The 21,256-nt window shown below is 40.5% G+C and overlaps 1 protein-coding gene across 5 annotated transcripts in view; it reads left to right on the top strand.

Moving 5' to 3' along the window:
- Positions 1–21,256, top strand: part of camsap2b (calmodulin regulated spectrin-associated protein family, member 2b) — a 34,064-nt gene continuing 12,808 nt past the window's right edge. For 2 of the 5 annotated variants that reach the window (XM_065953982.1, XM_065953981.1), the window contains exons 1-7: positions 1–670; positions 5,775–6,034; positions 13,622–13,801; positions 14,856–14,942; positions 18,741–18,773; positions 19,879–20,020; positions 21,079–21,218. In XM_065953982.1, the coding sequence (XP_065810054.1) occupies positions 532–670; positions 5,775–6,034; positions 13,622–13,801; positions 14,856–14,942; positions 18,741–18,773; positions 19,879–20,020; positions 21,079–21,218 (981 nt within the window). In that variant the 5' untranslated portion in view covers positions 1–531. Of the gene's footprint in view, positions 671–5,774; positions 6,035–13,621; positions 13,802–14,855; positions 14,943–18,740; positions 18,774–18,875; positions 19,015–19,878; positions 20,021–21,078; positions 21,219–21,256 lie in introns of those variants that run through there. The other 3 variants (XM_020633998.3, XM_020634000.3, XM_065953983.1) reach the window with 3 other exon arrangements.

Raw genomic sequence — 21,256 nt, 5'->3', positions numbered from 1 at the left:
GCAGGAAAAGCGCAGGGAAGACGCCGCGTAGCTAGAGAGAGAGAGAGAGATTAAAAAAAAGGGGGGTTGGAGGAAAAAGCAGTAAGAAAATACAAGGAGTAAAGGCGTTTTTCTTTCGAGATTGAGGCCGTCCTCGCGTGTCTGACTCCAGCTGTCCTCCTCCGCCGCTCAGCTGCTCCGTTATGTCGGATAAACATGTCAGGGAATGGGGGGAAATCTTCTGAAATCATGCTGCTAAACTGCGCTGGGCTGTCGGGGTTCAAGAATACCCTGGAACATTAAGAGCTGAAAACTAGAGATGGTGTTCATGTAAGGGGGCTTCTTTTTTTTCTGAGCCCAAGTCGTCGTGCACTCCCAGGCCACGCTCAAAGTTTTTTTTTTTCTTTTTTTTTTTTTTTTTTTGGAGAAGGGGGAAATTTTGCTGCATTGAATTCCTCTGGACGGGATGTCATCCGCAGTCAGGGGGAGTTCCTGAGGCTGACTGATCCTCCGGCTGCACTGAAGCGAGAGGGAGAGAGAGAGAGAGAGAAGATGGGAGATGCTGCAGATGACAGGGGGATGAGACCGACCTTCATCGTCCCTGCCATCAAAAGCTTCGATCACTACGACTTCACCAGGGCCAAGATATCCTGCAGCCTGACGTGGCTCGTGGCCAAGGCTTTCGGCTCGGGTAGGTGCTGGCGCCTCATAATCGTGCCATCTCTAGGTTAGATTCAGTGGAAAACATTGTTAAGATCATCATCTTAAATGTCTCGCAATATGGACTGATGTTGAGTTGGACAACAGGAGTTTCAAGATGGACTCATCTGTAAACAGCATGCATTCATCACACTCACTGACACATCACAGTATCTTGAATGTTTCTCCCTTGTTACTATAAGCATAAATATTTCTCATATTGCTATGAAGTAGCAGCAAGTTGATACATTTTGAGCAATAATAGATCCATATACCCATATTCTTATACATTTAGGTCATTCACTGCTTATTTCACAGTGTCAATGATGTAACTTGTTGCTAATTATTCCTCACTGCAGAAGTCAGGACAAGCCTATTATGTAACACTTTGGACCAGAGTTCTCCACTGACTAATGTCTGATCAACAGATGCTTAGAGGACTTCTATGTTGCAGGTTAGGACTGCAGCATGTGTGCAGATTAATTTGGTGATTAACTGACTCACTAAAAACAAATGCAAAGAGCCAATGTGCATTTAAAAGCTCCCGTGAGGAACTCCTTGTTTTTGTCATTTGGATCATAACACATTACTGTAACCCAAGTCTAAACTAAGAAGATATTAGTTATACAGTGTCGCTTCCCATCATCATGATTGAAGAGCAGGAAATAGGGAGACAGACAGCAGACTCTTATATTTAACTTATAGTGTCAATGGAAACAGATATCTGAGCTCTGGCAAGTTGCTGTCTGCCTTGCAGCTCTGTCCGCCTGCACTCATAAAGAGTAATTCCTGCCTGCACTCATCCCCAAAGGTTTACTCGTGCTCCTAATGAACACTTTAACCAGCTCCTTGCACAATACTCACAGTCTCTGAACAGCCACAACACAGCCCTACAGACAGAGACAGAGGTCAAAAGACGCACCCATATATCCCATAGTGAGTGCCAAACAGGGCTGTACATGTTTGACTGTTGTAGAGGTGTACAGAGTAGAGGGCAGCAACATGTGAGAGAACCTTTTAGTTCATAAGACTTGTGGCTGTAAGCATACTGTACTGCCACCATATTTTACCCGTCCCCTCCAGTGACACAGTTCTAGCTCCCAGCACCGCCGAGAACTGTGGCCCAATTCATACGCGGTCCTCAGAGAGCTCATTTGGCCTACTTTGGACGGATGAGCGATAGTTTGAATCTGGTGATGCTCGGATGTAACAAATCCCTCATCAGTTGAAAAGTTTGTTTTGAGACGTCAGAGAGATTTATTTGTGTGTGTACCTAGATGTGAAGTAGAAATATTATTTAACACTTCTTGAAAGAGAAGGTAATACGTTTATTTTACAACAGAAGGAGTGAGGAGAGGGCCATTATGGACCAATCCTTAAACTTATTTTACAGTAAATATAATGCTAAAACAATGTCAGGATGGACTACAAATGGTGTCTTGGTGTAGTTTGTCCAGTGGAGCCGCTCCATACTCCCGGCACTGTCTGCCGCAGATGTCGAGTATCACAGCAGAGCAGATGGTGGTCTGCACTACAATTAGTTGACAGTTTTATAATTATTTGGTTAATTGTTAAAGAAAGCAGCCTTCTGGGGACATTTGCATTGTCATGTTTAGTGCGATTCTACTCAGAAATATGTAGCAAAGTTTCCCCTTCACCATGACTTTTTTCCGTAGTATTGTTTTCTGGGTTTGTTATTTTACATTACAGAAGCACAAGATGTGTAAACAAACAGCGGGCGCTTCACGCACACACTCAGGCATGCACACACACACACACACATTGTACATTGCCAACGTTCCCCACTGTTACTACGTACGATGGCAGATTAGGGGCGGAATGACTTCGCCCCACCATTCTGCCTCCATGTGTTACATATAGCACACTAGGACAAACAGCGGCGTTAAATATCCTGCTCGATTTGGCAATGTCTAAAGGGATTCCTAATCATCTAATTGTCCCCCTCTTAGCATGTATTGCTATCCATCACACTAATCCTGTATCAGTTGGGCTATTTTTTAAAGATACTATGCACGGATGTGGCCTGGCATCTGTGCGTGGGAAGTTTTGTGAGTGGGTGTGTAATGATACCTTTTAGTCCTGTTTTAACTCCATATAGGCTTTAAATAAAATTACACCAAAGTTGGCCCAACAATGGCCGTCTCAGGTTTAACAACATTGCTTAAGTGCAACCCTAATGCATCAAGTATCTTTGAAGATCTAACCAGACATGCTTTGAGACACATGAAACGACTCTGCTTAATAAATCATCAGTGTCTCATGTGGTCTCTAAGCAAAACTTTCAATTAACTTGTCAATCAATACATGAACAGCATTGATTATTTTTAACCTTCTCTTGGGTCTAGCTGGTGGTTAGTGGTTGCCATCTGGTATTGTTTAACTTCATCCTTTACTTCATTCAGTCACTTCAATTAAATGTCACTGTACTCAACAGCCATTTCTGGTTATAAATTGAATGTTTGACCAAATCCTTGTGACACTTTTCCCAAGTGCGGTATGTCATTTTTAACATGATGTGAATTTCTGTCATCTGGTCATTGGCTTGTCAGAGACCTGAACTATTGTTTGTAAGTGAGTTGATACCAAAGGGTTATTTCAAATGATCAACTACAACACCATGCCTTTGGCTGTATCTCAGCAGCACTACAGATCACCAACACTACATTATCATTTAGGAGATGCCCCTGTTTGGATGGAAATGCAGCTTTGCAACTTTTTCAGCACTACTTCGAAAAAAAAGGAATGAAAAACATTAACATTTAGACACTCAAGCTATAGTTGCATAAATACTGCTTTGCTGTTAAGACTATGAGGGAACTGATCGGTGGATTCAGGTGGTTTAGATTTTGGCTAAAATAAATACATTCAAACTCCTTTATTGCAATAAAGAGACTTCAGGTTTTGATCAGTAACTGCTCTGCATTGAATTTTAATGGTTATATAATCTGTGTTTTCTATGTTACCGTGCCTGAAATGAGGTGCTCATGCTGCTTGCTTAGTGTGTTAAAATGGATCAATATATGACATCCATCCTTTCAGCCCAGCCTTTACCCCATGTTATAAATGGATAAGTGCTTTGATACCTTGTCTGTCCATTTTTTTCACGAGTGTAATTTTGAAGCTCACGTATTCAATATTTGTACAAATTCAAGAGGACACGCACCTGACTGCCGATAAAATTGTGTTTAAGCTTCTTTTAGCTCATTGTTTGTGTTTTTTCAATTTGCTGCTTTTCTGTTGTCCACTGTACCCCATGGAGTTGTATTGTCCATAGCATCCAACTTTTTTTATGAACAAAAAAGTACAAATTTAGAAAAAAGTACTGTATGCTAACTCCCCAGCATTAAACAACTGTCAGACAAAGCTAGCTGATGAACATAGCACAGGATTTAGCAGCTAAAATTCCAGATATTTTGGATTACATTTTGGTAGAAACTGTAACCAGAGCTAAAAGGGTAAGTTAATTATAGACATACAGTATGTAGCTCGTGTGAGCAGAGCCGGCAACTCCAGATAAGATAATGGTCTGCGTTACCAGCCAAACTACCTTAAATAGGATCATATGTCAGAACTGTGTTCAGAGTGGTTTGGCTGCCAAATAAGTTTTGTTTAAAAGAAAAACTTGGGACTTAAAACAGATTTAAATCCAGGCTTATGCGGCTAATAACTCTATTCTAGTTGTAAAACAGTTAAGGAAGAATTAGCCCTACTTTCAGCGGCTAGATTACTGCCTGGATTAGCTTTTACCAGTTAGCCGGCAGAGATAAGCGCGGCTAACCGTGATGTTGTGTATGCTGAGCTGTGATCCTCAGGGTCTCAGGGGGAGCAGTCCTCTTCATGCCTGGACTTCCTGTAGCAGCTACTTCCTGTCCTTTTCCTCTTTGATGGCAAACACAAAGGAGAGGGGTTTTACTTGACGAGGCAGATTTTCATGAACTCTAGAATAACTTGCTTTCTATGCTTTCGTTGCCGGCTGTCTTTAAAAAAGAAAAAAAAGAAAGTGCAAACAGATAATGAATCTGTGCTTTTGCGTGACTGTTCTCCCAAGAGCACACCAAAACTAACCATTTCTAACAGAAGTACCATAATTAATCATCAAAAACGATGTTTCATTTACCAAATTGGATTCCCCAAAGGCTTGTTTCTGCCTGTTGCTTTACATATATTTTCATCATCCAGTGTGGGGTTGTTTTGGGGGTTAGCAGCACTAACCACAGCCACTGGAAAACTGCTGAGGTTTGATCACATGCTCAATGGATTCTTTTTTTTTGCACTGAGCTTGAAGTGTTTAATTTCATTAAGCTGTTTAGATGAGCTCTTTGCTTGCAAAGTGGCGTTATTTGTAAAGATTTAAGTACAGAAAGCTGTTCCTTTAAGGTAGATTCCTTTAGTGTCCTTTGTTTCCCTCAGTGTGATTCAGAGGAAATGACCCTACACACCAGAAACACACACTCATCAGTAGTACACAATCTTTTAAAAGTGTGCCACTGTCCAGGATAGAGGTGCACAGATGTTAAATGTATGTCATTCAGTGACAGATTGATGACTAGTGTAGTAAAACTTTGAGTCACAACATGTGTTGAACAACAAAATGGTAAAGAAAAAAAAGAGTGCGTTGCTGTGTGTGTGTGTGTGTGTGTGATTGTGTGTGTGTGTGTGTGTGTGTGTGTGTGTGTGATTGTGTGTGTGTGTGTGTGTGTGTGTGTGTGTGTGTGTGTGTGTTGTGATTAGTTAAGCAATTTCCTTCAAATCAGATTTACTGAATGCGGTAACAGGATTACAAGGTGCTCCTGCTTTTTAACTTACACTTGTGTAAAGTATACCAAATTGAACTGTTAGTGTGTGGTTGTGTGAGTACAGATTTAGCTGGTTGTGGATATGAGGGCGAAGCTCTGAGTGTGTAAGGGAGCCATAGCAACAACAACCAGTAGAAGAATATTGAAAGAAAAGCAGCATAGTTTATGCTGTTTCTTAATGCTTTAACTATAGATAGTGGTGTCACAGCAGGGCTGTGGTTAAAGGTGCCTATTGCTGAAAAATAAAAACCTCTCTTCCTGTGTCTGGTCTCTCCTCAGATGCAGTACCAGAGGAGCTGGTGGAACCTCTATACAGGGACCAGTACAACCAGGAGCACCTGAAGCCTCCTGTGGCGTGCCTGCTCCAGTCTGCAGAGCTGTACTGCCGGGCAGGGAGCCTCATCCTCCGCAGTGATGCTGTCAAACCTTTACTGGGTCACAACGCCGTCATCCAGGCCCTGGCCCAGAAAGGCCTGTATGTCACAGACCAGGACCGACTGGTTACTGAGAGAGACCTCACTAGCACGCCTATACACATGGTGAGTGTACGGAGAAATGCAGACATGGAGGTTTGAACCAGCTATTTCATATTTAATAACTTTAACTGAATCATTTTCTGTCAGTCAACAAAGAAACAAATTGTTTCTGGGCTGTGAAAACTGAAATGTTCTTTGAGTTGTGCATTTTTACCCCCATAGGAATTCATAATTGAGTTATTTGATAGTGTGTTTGTGTGTATGGCTCTATGTGTTGAACTGTTAGACCATCCTCCAAGATCTGTCCTGTTGAGAGAAAAACAACCGCTAATGACGGGTTTCCTATAGCAACCCATTACTCACTGTTCATCCTCTGTGTCATTATACAGCACTGGGCAAACACGACATGCCTTAGCTCTCACTATCAAGAGATATTTTAGTACTTTGATTTCAATACTGTTTGCAGACTGAATTATGCTGTGATATATAATTTCTGTAATAAAGTCCATTAATGAGCCTGTAGGATATTGATTATTCAACAGACAAAGTAATCGGATTGGCATTTATTGAGTGCTGCTATAAAGTACAACATCAGATCACTGAGAATTTTGCTAGCCTATATGTAGCAATCTGCTTGAACAAAGTATTTTGAATACAGTTCATCAAACAGTATCACACAAGATGTTGTACTCAATATTAGCACTGCTGTGATTTGGTCAAAGACATGAGGCCGCAGGCAATGCTAAATCATGTGTGACACTTTTTTTTTTCAACAGTCCTTCAAGCAGCATGTAGTCGTAAAAAAATAATGATAAACAACAGATTCTCATTCTTTCGTCACCAACTACCCGTACTTCCACAACTGAGATGAAACTTGACAGTTGCTAAGCAACCTAAGCATTTTGCTTCAGTCTTGCTACTTTGTTGTATATACATTTGTCTTTATATTTTATTTATCAAGCAGTGATATAAAAGTTTGTTGTGTGAATCCTGAAGTACGAGCTAGATTAGTAAAGACACACACTTCTTAGCAATAATGCTAACTATCAGTAGCTCGAGGAGTGACATATACTATAGAGTACAACATCACTTTTCACTATAATGTCATATAGTGAAACGTGATGTTGTATTCTCTGTGACTCACAGAACTCCCTTTGTCCATTTAGATGACTTTGTCAATAATAACTGTTGTAAAGTTAATATTACAGAAGGCCATTAAAAGCATGATTGCATGATCGATAGAAACATGCAGATAATTAAACACACAGTGTAGGAGTGCAGTAAATCGTTTGTGAAAGTAATTGTTTTAGTAAAGCCTAATAAATGATCAAAACGAAACTGAAAAACAGAACCTTTTTTACTTTTTATGTAAGCTGATAATGAGTAATAACATCAAGACTAGTCGTCCGATATTGCTTCCACAATTTCCCAGTTTGGGATCAATAAGTAATTAATTAAGTAAGTAATTCTATTCTATTCTATTCTATTCTTAAGAGCGACAATCCAAAAGTAAAAGTATTCAACTTACTAAGACAATAATCAGAGAATCACATCTGAGTGGCTACAAGCTAATCTTATCCAACTGTAAACACTTGTGTGGATAATGTTCTGTTAATAGAGTTATCAATAATAAACCTCATTGTTCAGTTCATAAAACAGACTAGTGTCGCTGTCAGAAATGAATAGCTTCTGAACCATTGAGTGCGTCAACAGTGTTGTTTAAGTCATGAAACGAGGGTGAGTCTGTGACAGCCTGATGCATACACACTGCTAAGCCATGCATAGCTGGAGACTGGGCACTTCTGCTGACGCCAAAAGGTGTCTGCATTGCAGTACCCCTCTCCCCCCATCTCTCCCCCTCCCTCTCTCTCTCTCTCTTCTTCCGTCTTCATCTCTCTCCCTGTCATGGTCTCTTTTAGCCTTTGCTTCTCCACTGCCTCCGTCTCTTCCTAACTCTATCTTTGTGGATTAAATGAGACCGAGATGCTGTTATCTCCTGAATATTTAATTTAAGCTTAAGCGCATTTCATCAGCCCACCACTCATCTTTCTTTTTCTAAGGTTTAGCACTTATTTAAAATTCAGATACATGCATAATAGTACCTCCTCAGCTTTGAGGAGGGTTGAAAGTCATGGGTGAAGGAAATTTTCAAAACATTTTTATGTTTTCGGTTTATTGCGCACTACATTGATTGAGGATGTCATGATGGTGGAGGAGGAGTGATGGACAGTGTAAGGTGCAAAGCTTAATGATCTAACATCCTTTCACACATGCAAAAGTACATGTGGAGCCTAGTGCAAGTCTCTCCATGTGTCTACTTGTCTCTGTGATTTAATGGACAGTTTCAGTGACAGTGTTAAGTAGACAAATGGAGCCTCCCTTTGGCTGTTGACCTTCATCTGTGTTAAACACAGCCACTCAATTTGTGAGCTGTCCATTCTTATACTCTCTCTGTTTAAGTTAATAGTTCTTTAAAGAAGAGTGTGTGTGTGTGTGTGTGTGTGTGTGTGTGTGTGTGTGTGTGTGTGTGTGTGTGTGTGTGTGTGTGTGTGTGTGTGTGTATTTGTGGAGTCAGCAGGCTAATTTCAATCTAAAGTTGAGGCTTTTCATTTTGGGTTATGGTATATCTGCAGAGAAAATGATGACCTCATGTTTTTCCAAATCATGTGCAACAGAGGGATAACTCATGTCAGGGAAGGGGAGGAGCTTGGAAGTCTGTCACAGGATGAATGGATTTAGAGAGAGAGAGCAGGAGGGGAAACGGGGGAAAGATGGAGTACAGGAGCTGCTATTTGGCTTCAATCCACGTGTAGGAAGGAAAGTAGAGCTAGAGAGGAGAGGAAAGGGTGAGTGTGGAAGACTAAAAGAAGAAGAATGAGAAGGTTGTGTGAAGGCGGGAGGAAAACTTGGAGAGGAGAGGAGAGGGAGGGTAAGGTATTGCCTTTTTGGCTGTGAGGGGATGACATGTGTGTTCCAGAAAAGGAGTCTAATGTTAATATGACCATCTGGAAAGAGGAGGGGGAGTAAAGAGGGGGGGGGGGGGGGGAGTGGAGCACATACAGAGTAGGGAGGGTTTAGTAGAGTAGAGGAGGACAGAGGAGGACGTGATGTTCACTACTGCAGCACTGTGGTGGGTGGGGTCTCACAGTGAGTCAAAGCACGTCTGGTGCACAAATGAGCCCTCCCTCTCTTAGCGCACACACACATGAACACACAACTCCCGTCACACCTCCAGCAGTGTGCACAAGACTTTTGTGTCCTTCCAAGCTTTACCTTCCTGTTTCCTTTTTTTTTCCCTTCTGTCTCGCACATGCTCACTTGCTCTGCCCTCTAAGTGCTAAAACACCGAGGCGACAAAGTGACGGAGGAGAGAAAAAGCCTAGTGGTAATTGAATTTTCCTGCAGAGGGGTGTGTCCCCTCATCTGAAAGCATTCTGCAGAATAACGCTGAAAGATTTTTGAGGATTTCATGGATGCATGCATGCATGAAAAAAATGCTAAGGCGCTTATTATTTTCAATTTGGACATATGCATCTTAAACTTCGACAAAAGCTGAATAGGGCCGCACATGTGTGTAAAGTTGTACAACAAAAACCTTTTTCTTGCTTCTGATGGAGGTCATCTAACGATGTGTAGCTGTGTTAAAGGACACTTGTGATGTTTGTGGAGAACGAGGTTACTTTTATTATCTGTTTGCTCAGCTGTAAAGTCCTGAGTCTTTTCCTATAGATGCCTTTGATCAAGGGCACACAGACACAGACACAGACACAGGCACAGACACAGACACAGACACAGACACAGACACAGACACAGACACAGACACAGGCACGGTCATACAACAGTAGTGGGTCTGAATGCTGATGCTTGTGGTAGATATTGTGCACGAGTTCTCTGCAGCTCTTTATGACCAGACTGCCATTTCCACAACCTTATAAGGCGTGTCTGTAACCAGGGGTGTTTTGCGTCTTTGCCCACACGCACACACGCATGTGCGCACACACACACACACACACACACACACACACACACACACACAATGCAATACGAAGGTCTCTGTGAAGGGATAATAGACACATGACTTTTAAATCCATGCTGTGGTGTCAACATTAGTGGATACGAGAAGAGTGTGTAGATATGTAAGCAGTACTGTCTTTCCTCTTCTCTGACTTATATGCGCACACACATGCATGATAGAAACCTTGAAACTGACCGTCCTTCACAAAATACAGAGGAAGAATATTTTTAAAAATGTAGATGTAGTATCACTGTACCGTTTTACCACATGTTACTATTAATCATATCAATAACAAAGATATTTCCACTCTGGAAGAAATAGAAAAATGATAAGTAGGAGTCCAGAGAGAAGCTGATTATTTTTTTAAAAAAGGAAGGCCTTCTCCAAATGTTTTTAAAAGGATACTTCAACATTTTGGAATACAGAGATGATTATACGATTGATTCTGCTGATGAGTGTTTAAATGACTCTGAAATTAGCTTGGCATTCAAACTGGAAACAAAGGGAAACAGCTTGCATGGCTTTTTCCAAAGTGCCTTATAGCAACTTTAAGACTCACCCATTGTCATTTTATATCTGTTTATTTTATCTGTGAATAAACAGAAATGTAAACAAGATACATTGTGTTTTCTATTTGGAGTTAGAGTCATAAACATATATAAGTAATATAATCATTATAATACCGTTCCCAATAACCATAAAATGCATTATTTTCTGCTCTTTATTGACATCCCCCAAATAATTTTTATTTAATTCACTGGTTTAGGTGAATGCAATTTGCACTGGCAAATTAGGTTTAAAAAATCTTCAATCACAGAAAATGCTCAGTAAGTTTTTACTAAATTCATGTTGTCTGGATCTCAAGGTCCAGTCTTAGCTGCTTGACATGTCTCTCTATAAACAGTCTGTCTGTCTGTCTGTCTGTCTGTCTGTCTGTCTCTCTCTCTCTCTCTCTCTCTCTCTCTCTCTCTCTCTCTCTCTCTCTCTCTCTCTCTCTCTGTTGTCAGTTCATCCAGCTGTCAGACAGATTACATACCGTACCTCTGGTGGAGAATGCACACAATGTCAAAAATGTTCTCAATATCCTGAAGATACAGGAACTGCAGACACAAACAAAAGTTAAATATCAGGCTTTGTAGTACACCTGTCTTTTGTTTAGAGCCAATCCAAATAATCCTGTTAACTCAATGAATACACCATAGATGGAGAATAACATACCTTACATCTTTAGACAGGTCTGGTAAGAATGAGTGTCTCCCTCCGCTAACCTGAAGCCTTTGCTCTCCTCCAGCGGCAAACCTCCAGCCCTCTCTCCCTTCACCTTCGCACAAGGGAGTTATGAATTAGAGCGCACCAATATTAGCGGCAGACAAAACCGTCCTTTGCGCGAGCTGCAGTTGCGTGTCGTCTGCATTGCTGTGTTAGCGAGCTAATGTTAGCACACTTTGGTTAACTCATAGCTTCATATTGCACATAAATTGACACGGAATGACCATGATCGAAACACACTTAAGTAACATCCAAAGAAGCAGTGAGTAGGCTCTGTTATTGTTCTTTTCTCTAGCTTTATACACAAGGCCGTCCCGTTCATGTAAACATGATGTAAACATGGCTCGACAGCAATAGGGCTGGCGGGACTCCCGCTTCTTCCTCAATGTAGACAGTCATGTCTCAGAGCGATATTTAGAGTATTTATTGCATTTTCTTTGTTTTCTTGCATCTTGACGGATTCCTGATAGAAATAGATATCAGATGAATTAAGGATATAGCCTTACATAAGGTAACACTGGTTATTGTATTTGTTTCTAATGGGTCATATTTCCTCTGTACAAACACACATCTGTACAAGTGTGAGGGCTTACATTGGTCACCAGTAGCAGCAGAGTCGTAGCAAATAGAGGCCTGTGCCTGACAGTCCTGGCTCCACTGGGACGGGTATCATGGAGCCCCTGACTTAGGTGTTTGTTCAGTTAACTTGGAAACACAGACAGATGCTTAGGTAAGCAACAAGCACGCATACACAACCAACACATGTAAGTGTTTTTGAGCAGACCTGTGGTGTGACAGGAAAAGGAAAGGGAGGTCTTGTTGGTCTGACCTGCCTGGAATGGGATTAGAAAGGCCAGCAGAATGTCGAGCTTTGTGTCAGTGTTGATGGCTGCTGAAAACACTCACATAAAAGTCAGTGACTGAAGAGTAGGAAGAGGGTGCAGCATACAAAAAAGTTCTACATGTAGAAATGTCAGAGAGTTTGTAGTGGTTTCAGATCATGAGACACATAATGTTTTCTGTCCCTTTAAATCACAAGACAGAAGGTTTGAAGCATGACGTGTTTTCTGTGGGCGGAATAGTTTAGGATGGCTAATTACTACACATTGAGCTAACAATGTGTGTGTGGCAAATGAGGGATCATTGCTAACATCGCAAACAATTGCACTTTGGCTTTATTAAATCTGAGTGAACACACAAATTCACAAAGAGAAAGAAAATGAAGTGTCTCAGAAATAAAAAGCCAATTCTCCATTAGTGAGTAAAAAAAAGGAAAGGCGTGAAAAGTGGACTGTAGGCTGTGTATCTTCTACAGATGTGGCTGATATGGATCATAACCTGTATCATTAGATTTATAATGGTAAACTACTACAACATATATTTTGTGATATTGTGATTTGAAAGAGCTGGATAGCTGTGGTGTATATTGTCTACTCCTCAGTCAATAGCAAGTTATTTACAGATGGGAAACCTCCAGGTAAATCCTTTCCTTTGTTGTGTGGATCCCAAAACATTGGCTAGAAAATGTTCAGGTTTGATATGATGCTTAAAAACATGGTGGTTATGTGACTGATTGTTGGAAAACATTTTACTGTAAAAAGAGATGTAACACTTCTTTAGTCATGTTTGCAGTCTTGTGAATGGTTGTCTCAGATTCATTTTAGAGTGGGATCCAAAGGGTTAATATGAGCAAATCTTTTCACTTTCAAGAGAACACATTTTATGATCATCTCTGTGCTTTTGCAGAATGAAAAAAACATGTTGTTTTTTTGTGTGACAATTTTTGACTGAGTCTCAAGTAGGGCTGAGCAATTCATATTGATTTTATTGTTAGAATCGAGAGGCATTCGCTATAAACATATTGCAAAAGTCTAAATTCTTCGTAAAAAATAAAAAACACTTTTAACGTAGCCAAACAATGTGTACATTTCAACGGAGGTCTGTGTATAATGGCCATGCGGTCACACCATTTTGATGCAGTCAGATGAAACTGAAGCTATCAGCTACTCTCGGATTAATTAATGACAATTTAGTGGAAAAAAAAGACTTTTTAGGATTTATTTTGTTTTTAGATGGGATGAATGATGTTGCACACTCAGGTGTGTTCTGTAATACATGGAGAACAGCAGACTGACACAGAAACTGTAAGTTATAGCAAATAATTTTGTTTCTTTATCGCAAGCCATATCGTTATTGCAATACAGACCAGTAATATAGCACATTGCATATTTTTCTCAGATCTTTCAAGCTTAGTCTGCAGACATTTGAAGCATGACGATGTTTTTAATTGTCAGTTTAATTTTTGAGAAGTCAAGTTACCAGAGCTTGAAATACAACCCTGTCAATGCTGCTGTTTGTCTTTGCAGAGTTCCCACCTGGCGCTCATTGACACCCTGATGATGGCGTACACTGTGGAGATGGTGAGCGTGGAGCGGGTGATGTCCTGCATCAACAGGTACTCCTCCGCTGATCCCTCACACAGCGAAGGAAACGTTCAGGAGCTGCCTTATGACACAGAGGACGCGATCACAACCTGGATCAACAAGGTACACAAACACACTGGAACACATTCTTGTGAACTCAAAACCACAAGGACACGGGCTTTCTCATATCAGAGGTTAACTACTGTACAGGTCCCTGAGTCTTTCTCAGCAGTAGACACACAGTTCTTTGTTTTACTCCGAAAATAGAAGACACAAAAGGAAAGTTTGTCACGCTCAATTCCCCCACTTCTGGTTTGATATTATACAAGTTTCTAAGACAAAGTAGATGAAGAACTTCATTTAATCATGTCAAAGAGATTACCCAGAGATAACCGACTCAACCTAGCCTCCTCTGGTTTGTTAAAGCGGGATCACGGAGGCTAAGGTCAGATCTCTGAAAGTTTCAAAAGGGCAGGAGTTAAGTCTTTGTTAGCATCTTAAGTATAATCATGATCTTACAGAATATTATGTCACTTATGTCATTTAAACTGAGCTTGTGGGTGTTGACACATTTATTTTATAATATTATGCTGACCTACAACTAGATTGCTGTCATTCCTTTTTGAAAAAAAGCTCATGTTCTAGCGGCTGCCTTTTCCAGCCCAAAAGCAGGAAGATACACATGCAGGTTTCATTACAGACAATATAAAACAGATGAGATGAGAGCTCTCTGTGTAGCTCTGTGATGCATCGACATGGCTGTGATTAGCCGATGCAATCTTGTGCGTCCTCAGGCCAAAATGTTACATCATGTTGTTTGTTTGTTCATGTTTGTATCGACCTTTTGAAGTTAAAAAAAGAAGAAGAAAAGTAGTAACCATAAGGAGAGGGGGCTTTTTCAGGGGAAATGCTATAATTAGTCGTCTTTGGAATTGTTCTTTATTTTGTTTGCGTCAGCTGAGCTCTGTGTACGCGGTTCAGTAATATTGAGCCCCGGTGGCTAATGAGAAGTGGAGTTGCTGAAACGTTTTCTCTGCTGTGTGCTCATGTTCAAGTTTCCCCGCTCTCTAACACAGACTCACCATTCTGTCTCAGTGTGCACAATAATGCTTATCGGGAAATTTGACCTTGACATTTCTCCCTGTCTGTCTCTCTTCCTGTCCGTCTCTCTTTCCAGGTGAATGAACACCTGAAGGACATCCTTGTGGAGGAGCAAAAGCTGAGAGAGGCTTCTTACCAGGATTCAAATTCAACAACACATAAAGTAAGAACACACGCAACACAGGGTTTGAATAGTTCAACATATTTGTGTTTCTTTCACTGCCAAGCCAACTTCACATAAAATCTGGTAACAAGGAGGACATACTGTAGCTAGCCATAGCGTGCCTGGTTCTAAATTCTTCCTACCTGCACATCCTCAGCCCATGAATGAACATTTAAGGTAATATTTATTTTGTTAAATTTACACACACACACTTAAATGTATAAACTACATTTTTTTGGTTTTAGATATTGTTAGCATGAGTGTCCAGTCAGTGTGCTCATCTGTTGTTTGCTAACAAATAGTTACAATATGCAGGCCTACTCTCTCTTTATCTACAAGTTTTTTTCTACCTACTAATTTCCCATTCAAGAGTTTATTTTATATGTGAAGAACTGAGCTACAACCTGGAGAAGGTTAGCTTAGCTTTGCATAAAAACCAGGAGTAACCAAAGAAGGGGTTAGAAAGTAAACCATGAGTTTGAGAGAGAGAAAGAGAGAGAGAGAGAGAGAGAGAGGAGAGGAGAGGAGTGTCTAAATATATCTCTTAATAGTAGTTTTTAATTAGTTTACTACTACTTTACCCTTAAGCATTAGCACATGTCTGCGTCCACACAAGGCACATGCAGAAACACATGATATAAACAGTGAACACATTAGCCTACAGAACAGTGCACACTGCTCAGTAAACCAGAGAAACAGATGAGCTCAGTCTCAGGCCAGCTGCAGAGAAATGTTGGCAAGAATCACGACGCTGCTTTTAGAGGAGAAAGGAAAAAAAATGTTAGGGGTGGAGGAAAAAGGAGAGAGGATGACACACTGAGAGGGAATGAGAGAGAGAGAGAGAGAGAGAGGAATAGAGAGTGTAATGGGAGAAATAACACATGGGTGGAAAACATGGAGGGAGACACTCAGGAACTTTGTCAGCTGTAGCAGAAGACAGTCGGTGACAGACAGAGACAGTGTTGTCGTCCTGCAGGCCTGCTGGTTATGTAAGGGCCGCGTGACACAGTGAGTCCATCCACAGGGACAAACACACACAGCGTGCAGCTACCATCCTCTTTCACTCCATAAAACCACATCACAGGAACCTATCGGGTCAGGACCCTCACCACAGAAACAGTGACAAGAGGCTAAAGGTCAAACCCAGATTATAACCCTTTGAGTGTGTATACACAGGCAGCAATAAAAATTAATTAAAGCTAGATCAACAGATATACTTTCTAAAATTCAATATCAACTCAGAGGTAAACACTGATTGAAACTTTGATTCAATTGAATGTGTAAATAGCAGACTGCCATTACTGCCATGTTTAGTTTCAAAAATCTTGGTATTGTCTGCAGCTATGCTAGCTGCTTTGTGAAGCTGCTTATGGACAAATGCTAATGCTAACAGGACAACATGCTCACTGTAACTAATGCTTCTATACTGATGTGTGCCTATAACATATTCTTTACCATATTAACCTTAATGTAGCATCTTAGCCATTGTCTCACACAACTTATATGAAAAACTAAATTCAGGTATTTGGTCATGAACCAAAGTGTTCTACAAACTTTTTTCTTACCTGATGGTAGCACTAGATGAAAAGTCCTGGGTAAACCAAAGGACCTTAACATAACCATCAGGAGTTAATGAATTTGTATACTCCGTTTAACTGCAATTCAGAGACATTTCATTTAAAACCTTTAAAAGCAATTTCAAGGTTGCGCTACAAAAAGGCCATTGGATCTCATAGTCAGTAGAATTAATTATCTGTGGACCAAAAGCGTCTGTACAACAATAGCTGTTGAGATAGTTCAGGCTGTAAACACAATTTTCCTCTCTCTTTGACAAGTTTCAGGATGTCATGTGTTGCATGCACAGGCATTTTTATCTGCTGTCGGAGTTTCTTGCTGAATTTCCTCTCTTCTATCGTCTATTTTTGTGTTGATATAGTGGAAGTGATGTCTGCTGTACTATGTGCTCTGAGGGCTGATAATGTACTGCACATGGTGAATACAACCTATCCCAGACTGACTCTCATAGACACACTCAGTCTTTATCAAAGGCAACAAGTTACAACGAGGGAAGAGGAATACGCTGTTCGCTTATTGTCAGTCAGCTGCTTTCTTACTCCACGCTCCATCACAGAGCCCCCTCTCTGCATAATCAGACTGAACAGAAGTCTGTTCACTGAACAGGACAATCTCTGAGCAGATCATTTCACACACACGCATGTATGCCGGCATGAACACACACTAACGGATGAGCACAAGACACTTCTCAGAAAGTCTCTTCTGTTCTGGGATGGTGTGAAAAACCTCCATCTCTGGTCTTATGACTGAGATCTTTGCATTTTTTTGTGTGGATACCATGTGAATGTTAGTGCTTAGATACCTGCATAAGCGGACAAGTTGGTTCATTGTATAAGTACCACAAGTTTACATTTGTAGCTTCCACCAGTTCATCTAAGGAAGTCAAGTTTTAATGTAGGGCCCTTTTTTTTTGTTCACTGAATTAAGTACTTTATGGTGCCGATATTTAAAAGGGTTTCCAAACTGTATAGAATAGATTTAATTATTTTCTTGCACAAAATGAGATTTTCTTTCTGTCTGTGGAGCCGTCTGGACAGTGACTCTCTGAAAAGATTGAATCCTATATTAAAACGTTATGCATGGACTTCCTTGGATTAGTGAGCTATTATCCGTGTCTTACAAAAGTGCCTCTGTTGTAATTTGATTCTGTCTTAAACAACCATTAAAATATCCAATTCTATACACAATCTTGTACATGGATTTGTATATGTTTGAGTTTTGGTTTGTTGGGTGACTCAGTACCTGAAAGACTCCCATCCTAAAAGTTTTTGTTCTTTCTCTTAAGTGCCTATTAGCAAACATTGGAATGATTTTCACTACAATGTAAGCATTGTTTTTAGCATATATTAGCATTATTAGCTTAACGGTGCACTATGTAGTTTTGGTAGAGAAATGTGAAAGTGTACAGATTCTGTGGTATATGTTCATAACTCTATACACAAACTGTCCTCAGAGGAAAATTTGGTCCCTGGAACACTGTTTGAAGATAAAATGCTAAGCGAGAAGTTATGGAGGGGGTCCGCAACAGTGAAACCGTAACTCTCCTGGTTTGCTTTTTAGCTCCAAACGGTGTTCCAGGGACCCATTTTTTATTTTGAGTAAAGTTTGTGTATTAAGTTCAGAAAATATAGCATAGAATTGTTTCACTTCTCCAACATAAAAATGTCACTACCAAATCTACATAGTGCTCCTTTAAATTGCAGCCTCACAGTGATGAAAGCGTAGCCTCTAAAGTTTTTTTGTAGATTAGAATATAATGCAACGTTTGTGACACTTGAGGCAAATTGTAACAATACCATACTACACACATGGTCTCTGTGTTTATGCCAAAAGTCGAAGGTATTTGTACAGTTGCATGACCGTTGGCTAAATAAACAGGTGAGCTTATGGGCTTACAGTAATTAAGAGGAAAGCGCATTATGTGTGCATTATGAAGTTGAGACAGAAAAAGCCATTATATGATGAATTATAGGCACTTATAGTTAGATATTCTTCATCTTTACATACTCTTGGTTGGATGAATGTAAAAGACTTATTTAGAGGATGGTGTCTTCACAGAGGTTAAGCACATATTCTGTCCAGTCCTTTCTACTGTTGAGAGAGAGGGTTTGTTCCAATGTTTTCTGAATGTAGTACTGTTATAGCAAAACGTATTTCATTACTTTTGGCCTAACACTTCTCCCTCTCTCTCCTGTTGTTGTCCAATCATCATCCTACATCAAGTCTCCTAGCAAATGGTACTGGAGACTAGTACCTGTAAGTCCATCCATTCTGAAGAACTTAACAAAATATATCCTATTTACCCAATCCCAAACCTGCAAGAATAAACCCCTAATCATCCTTCCCTCCAATTCTCTTTTCATTGCATGTGGCCCTGAGCCCAATCATGTGTTGGTCAGACACCTCCAACCCTACACCACCCCCTACCCTCGTCTCCACATGCCAAGGAAGTCAGCGACTGATAAACTAACAATTTGAAACTTGCATAACTTTCAGGGTAAAAACTATACCTTGAAGTGCATACAGATTACAGCATGTTCATCACATGTTAAAAGTTAATTAGTTCATTATTTTTAAGAATGTCAACTTAAAAATATCATTATTCAATACCACTGCCCTGGTGTTGGTTACCCTTTCAAATGTCTTGTTTGCTATGGTAGCATTTTGAGCAAAACTCTTTCCTCAGAAGATGATGCGCAGACTGAGAGGCCATCAGACAATGACAGCTGCTGTGATTCAAGCTTTCATCATGTCTCTTGCAAAATGCACAGGAGACACCACTCTTATGTGATTATGGTGTAACTGGGAGTACTTACACCCTGAAGACACATTTGGTGGTGTTTCTGTGAGTTTTACAGCTCCAGTGAGACTCAAAGAACGCCTGCAGGCAGGAAGGATGCTTTACCAAGATTATTAACTGTTCAATCGAGTTTCAAGAACATGTAGCAGTTTTTGCTCTAACAATAGAAAATGAGAGTCCCACTACTAACACCTCACCACTTAGAGTACTAACCAATTCACATAAGCAATCATAGAGTGCGCTATATTGTTATGATTGCCTTCTTGTGATGCATTTATAAGTAAGATGACTATTTCCGTCTTGAAGCTATTCGATTATTTGCATGATATATTTAATCTGTATTATATGAATACAGCTTGAAGCCCACCATATGCCTGGAATACCTTTAATTAACACTTATAAGTGAGTGTGTGATTACGTGTGATAGTTACAGTATGTGCGTGTGCACGCTGGTGCATGCAGATAAAGGTGTGTCTGCACTTACAGTTAGAGAGCCAACTCTACACATCCCCCCTGATGACACATATAGGTGATATCTTTGTGTCGTTGCCATGGTTTCAGGCTCGCTACAGGAAGGAGCACGCTCAGCAGAGGAACACTCCGTCACTCCCCCTGGTGGAGAACCTGCTGAAGGACAATACGGACGGCTCTGCCCTGACCACCCTGCTGCACTTCTACTGCCCACAGGCCGTCAGACTGGAAGGTGGGACCTTACCCTAAATCTCAGTAGACACGCCCTCTTTCACTGTAATGTTCCAGAAAAGTAAACCATAAAAACAGTCAGTTCAGTCGTTCCATTAGAAATAGGAAATAAATGGCATACAATGAGGAAACCACAATGATTTGCAGTCTTCACTGGGACAGACAAAGACCTCCTTTCTGCACTAAAACCATACGTTTGAATAGGGCAACAAAAAGCAGATTTATTATCTGAGGGTTTTTTTCCCCATACAAAAGAATATATATATATATATATGTCCACACAAATAAGACAACTCACTCTTGATTACAGTGTAGCAGCATTTGGAAGGAAATGTTTAAAACTCTAATCCTAATCTGAAAAGAACATCAACATCAAGAGTTACTGGGGCCTGTTTTGATCCTCTGTGGTTACATTTAAAGACATTTATGGAGGATGTTGCTTATACTGACCAAAGAAAGATCACAATGAGTCAAAGAGAAGTCAGACCAGACATGGAGAATGAGTAGGAGACAAAGTGAGAGTAAAGGCTTGTTTCCTCTCAGCTCGACTGCGCCCTCGTTTCTAAAAATGCCCTACGTCAGGCTGTGATTGGTCATGAGGGCTAAGTGACAGAGAACCGTTGGAGGAGTATCTGGCTGCTATTTCAAAGATAAACAACCCTAGTGTGGGATTCTCATGGGATTAAATAAAGTTCACAGGCAGCCCTTACACATGTGGACCAGATGTGGCAGTGAGTTAAACCTCATTTAGGTTTATATACTGGCTGCTTGATTCATTAGGGTACAGTAATATACTAAATGACATGTTCAAATGTCTGACCAGAAGTTTAAAACAGTTTAAAAACTTGAGTCATGAAAGGTTTGAGGGATTAGTTATTCAAATCTGCTAAGGCATATGGTACAGATCTTCTCATTTAAAGTAGGGCCATTTTCTTCTGATCCTGTCTTTTTTTAAACACTTGCTTTGCCTTATCTTTTCCTCGTCTTCCTGCCTGGCTTTTATAATCTCCCCCTCCCTTGTGTGTGTTTGTGTGCCTGACCCCTCCCCTGGCTGAGCAGATATCTGCCTCAAGGAGACTATGTCTTTGGCTGACAGTCTGTACAACCTCCAGCTGGTGCAGGAGTTCTGTAGGAACAACCTCAACCACTGCTGCCACTTCAGCCTGGAGGACATGCTCTACGCACATGCATCCATAAAGGTTTGAACATTTTTATATGGCTGTCTTTAATGTTTTTA

This window comes from Labrus bergylta, chromosome 4, assembly GCF_963930695.1.
Source record: "Labrus bergylta chromosome 4, fLabBer1.1, whole genome shotgun sequence".
Lineage (NCBI taxonomy): Eukaryota > Metazoa > Chordata > Actinopteri > Labriformes > Labridae > Labrus > Labrus bergylta.
This window is presented reverse-complemented; position numbering and strand designations above follow the sequence as displayed.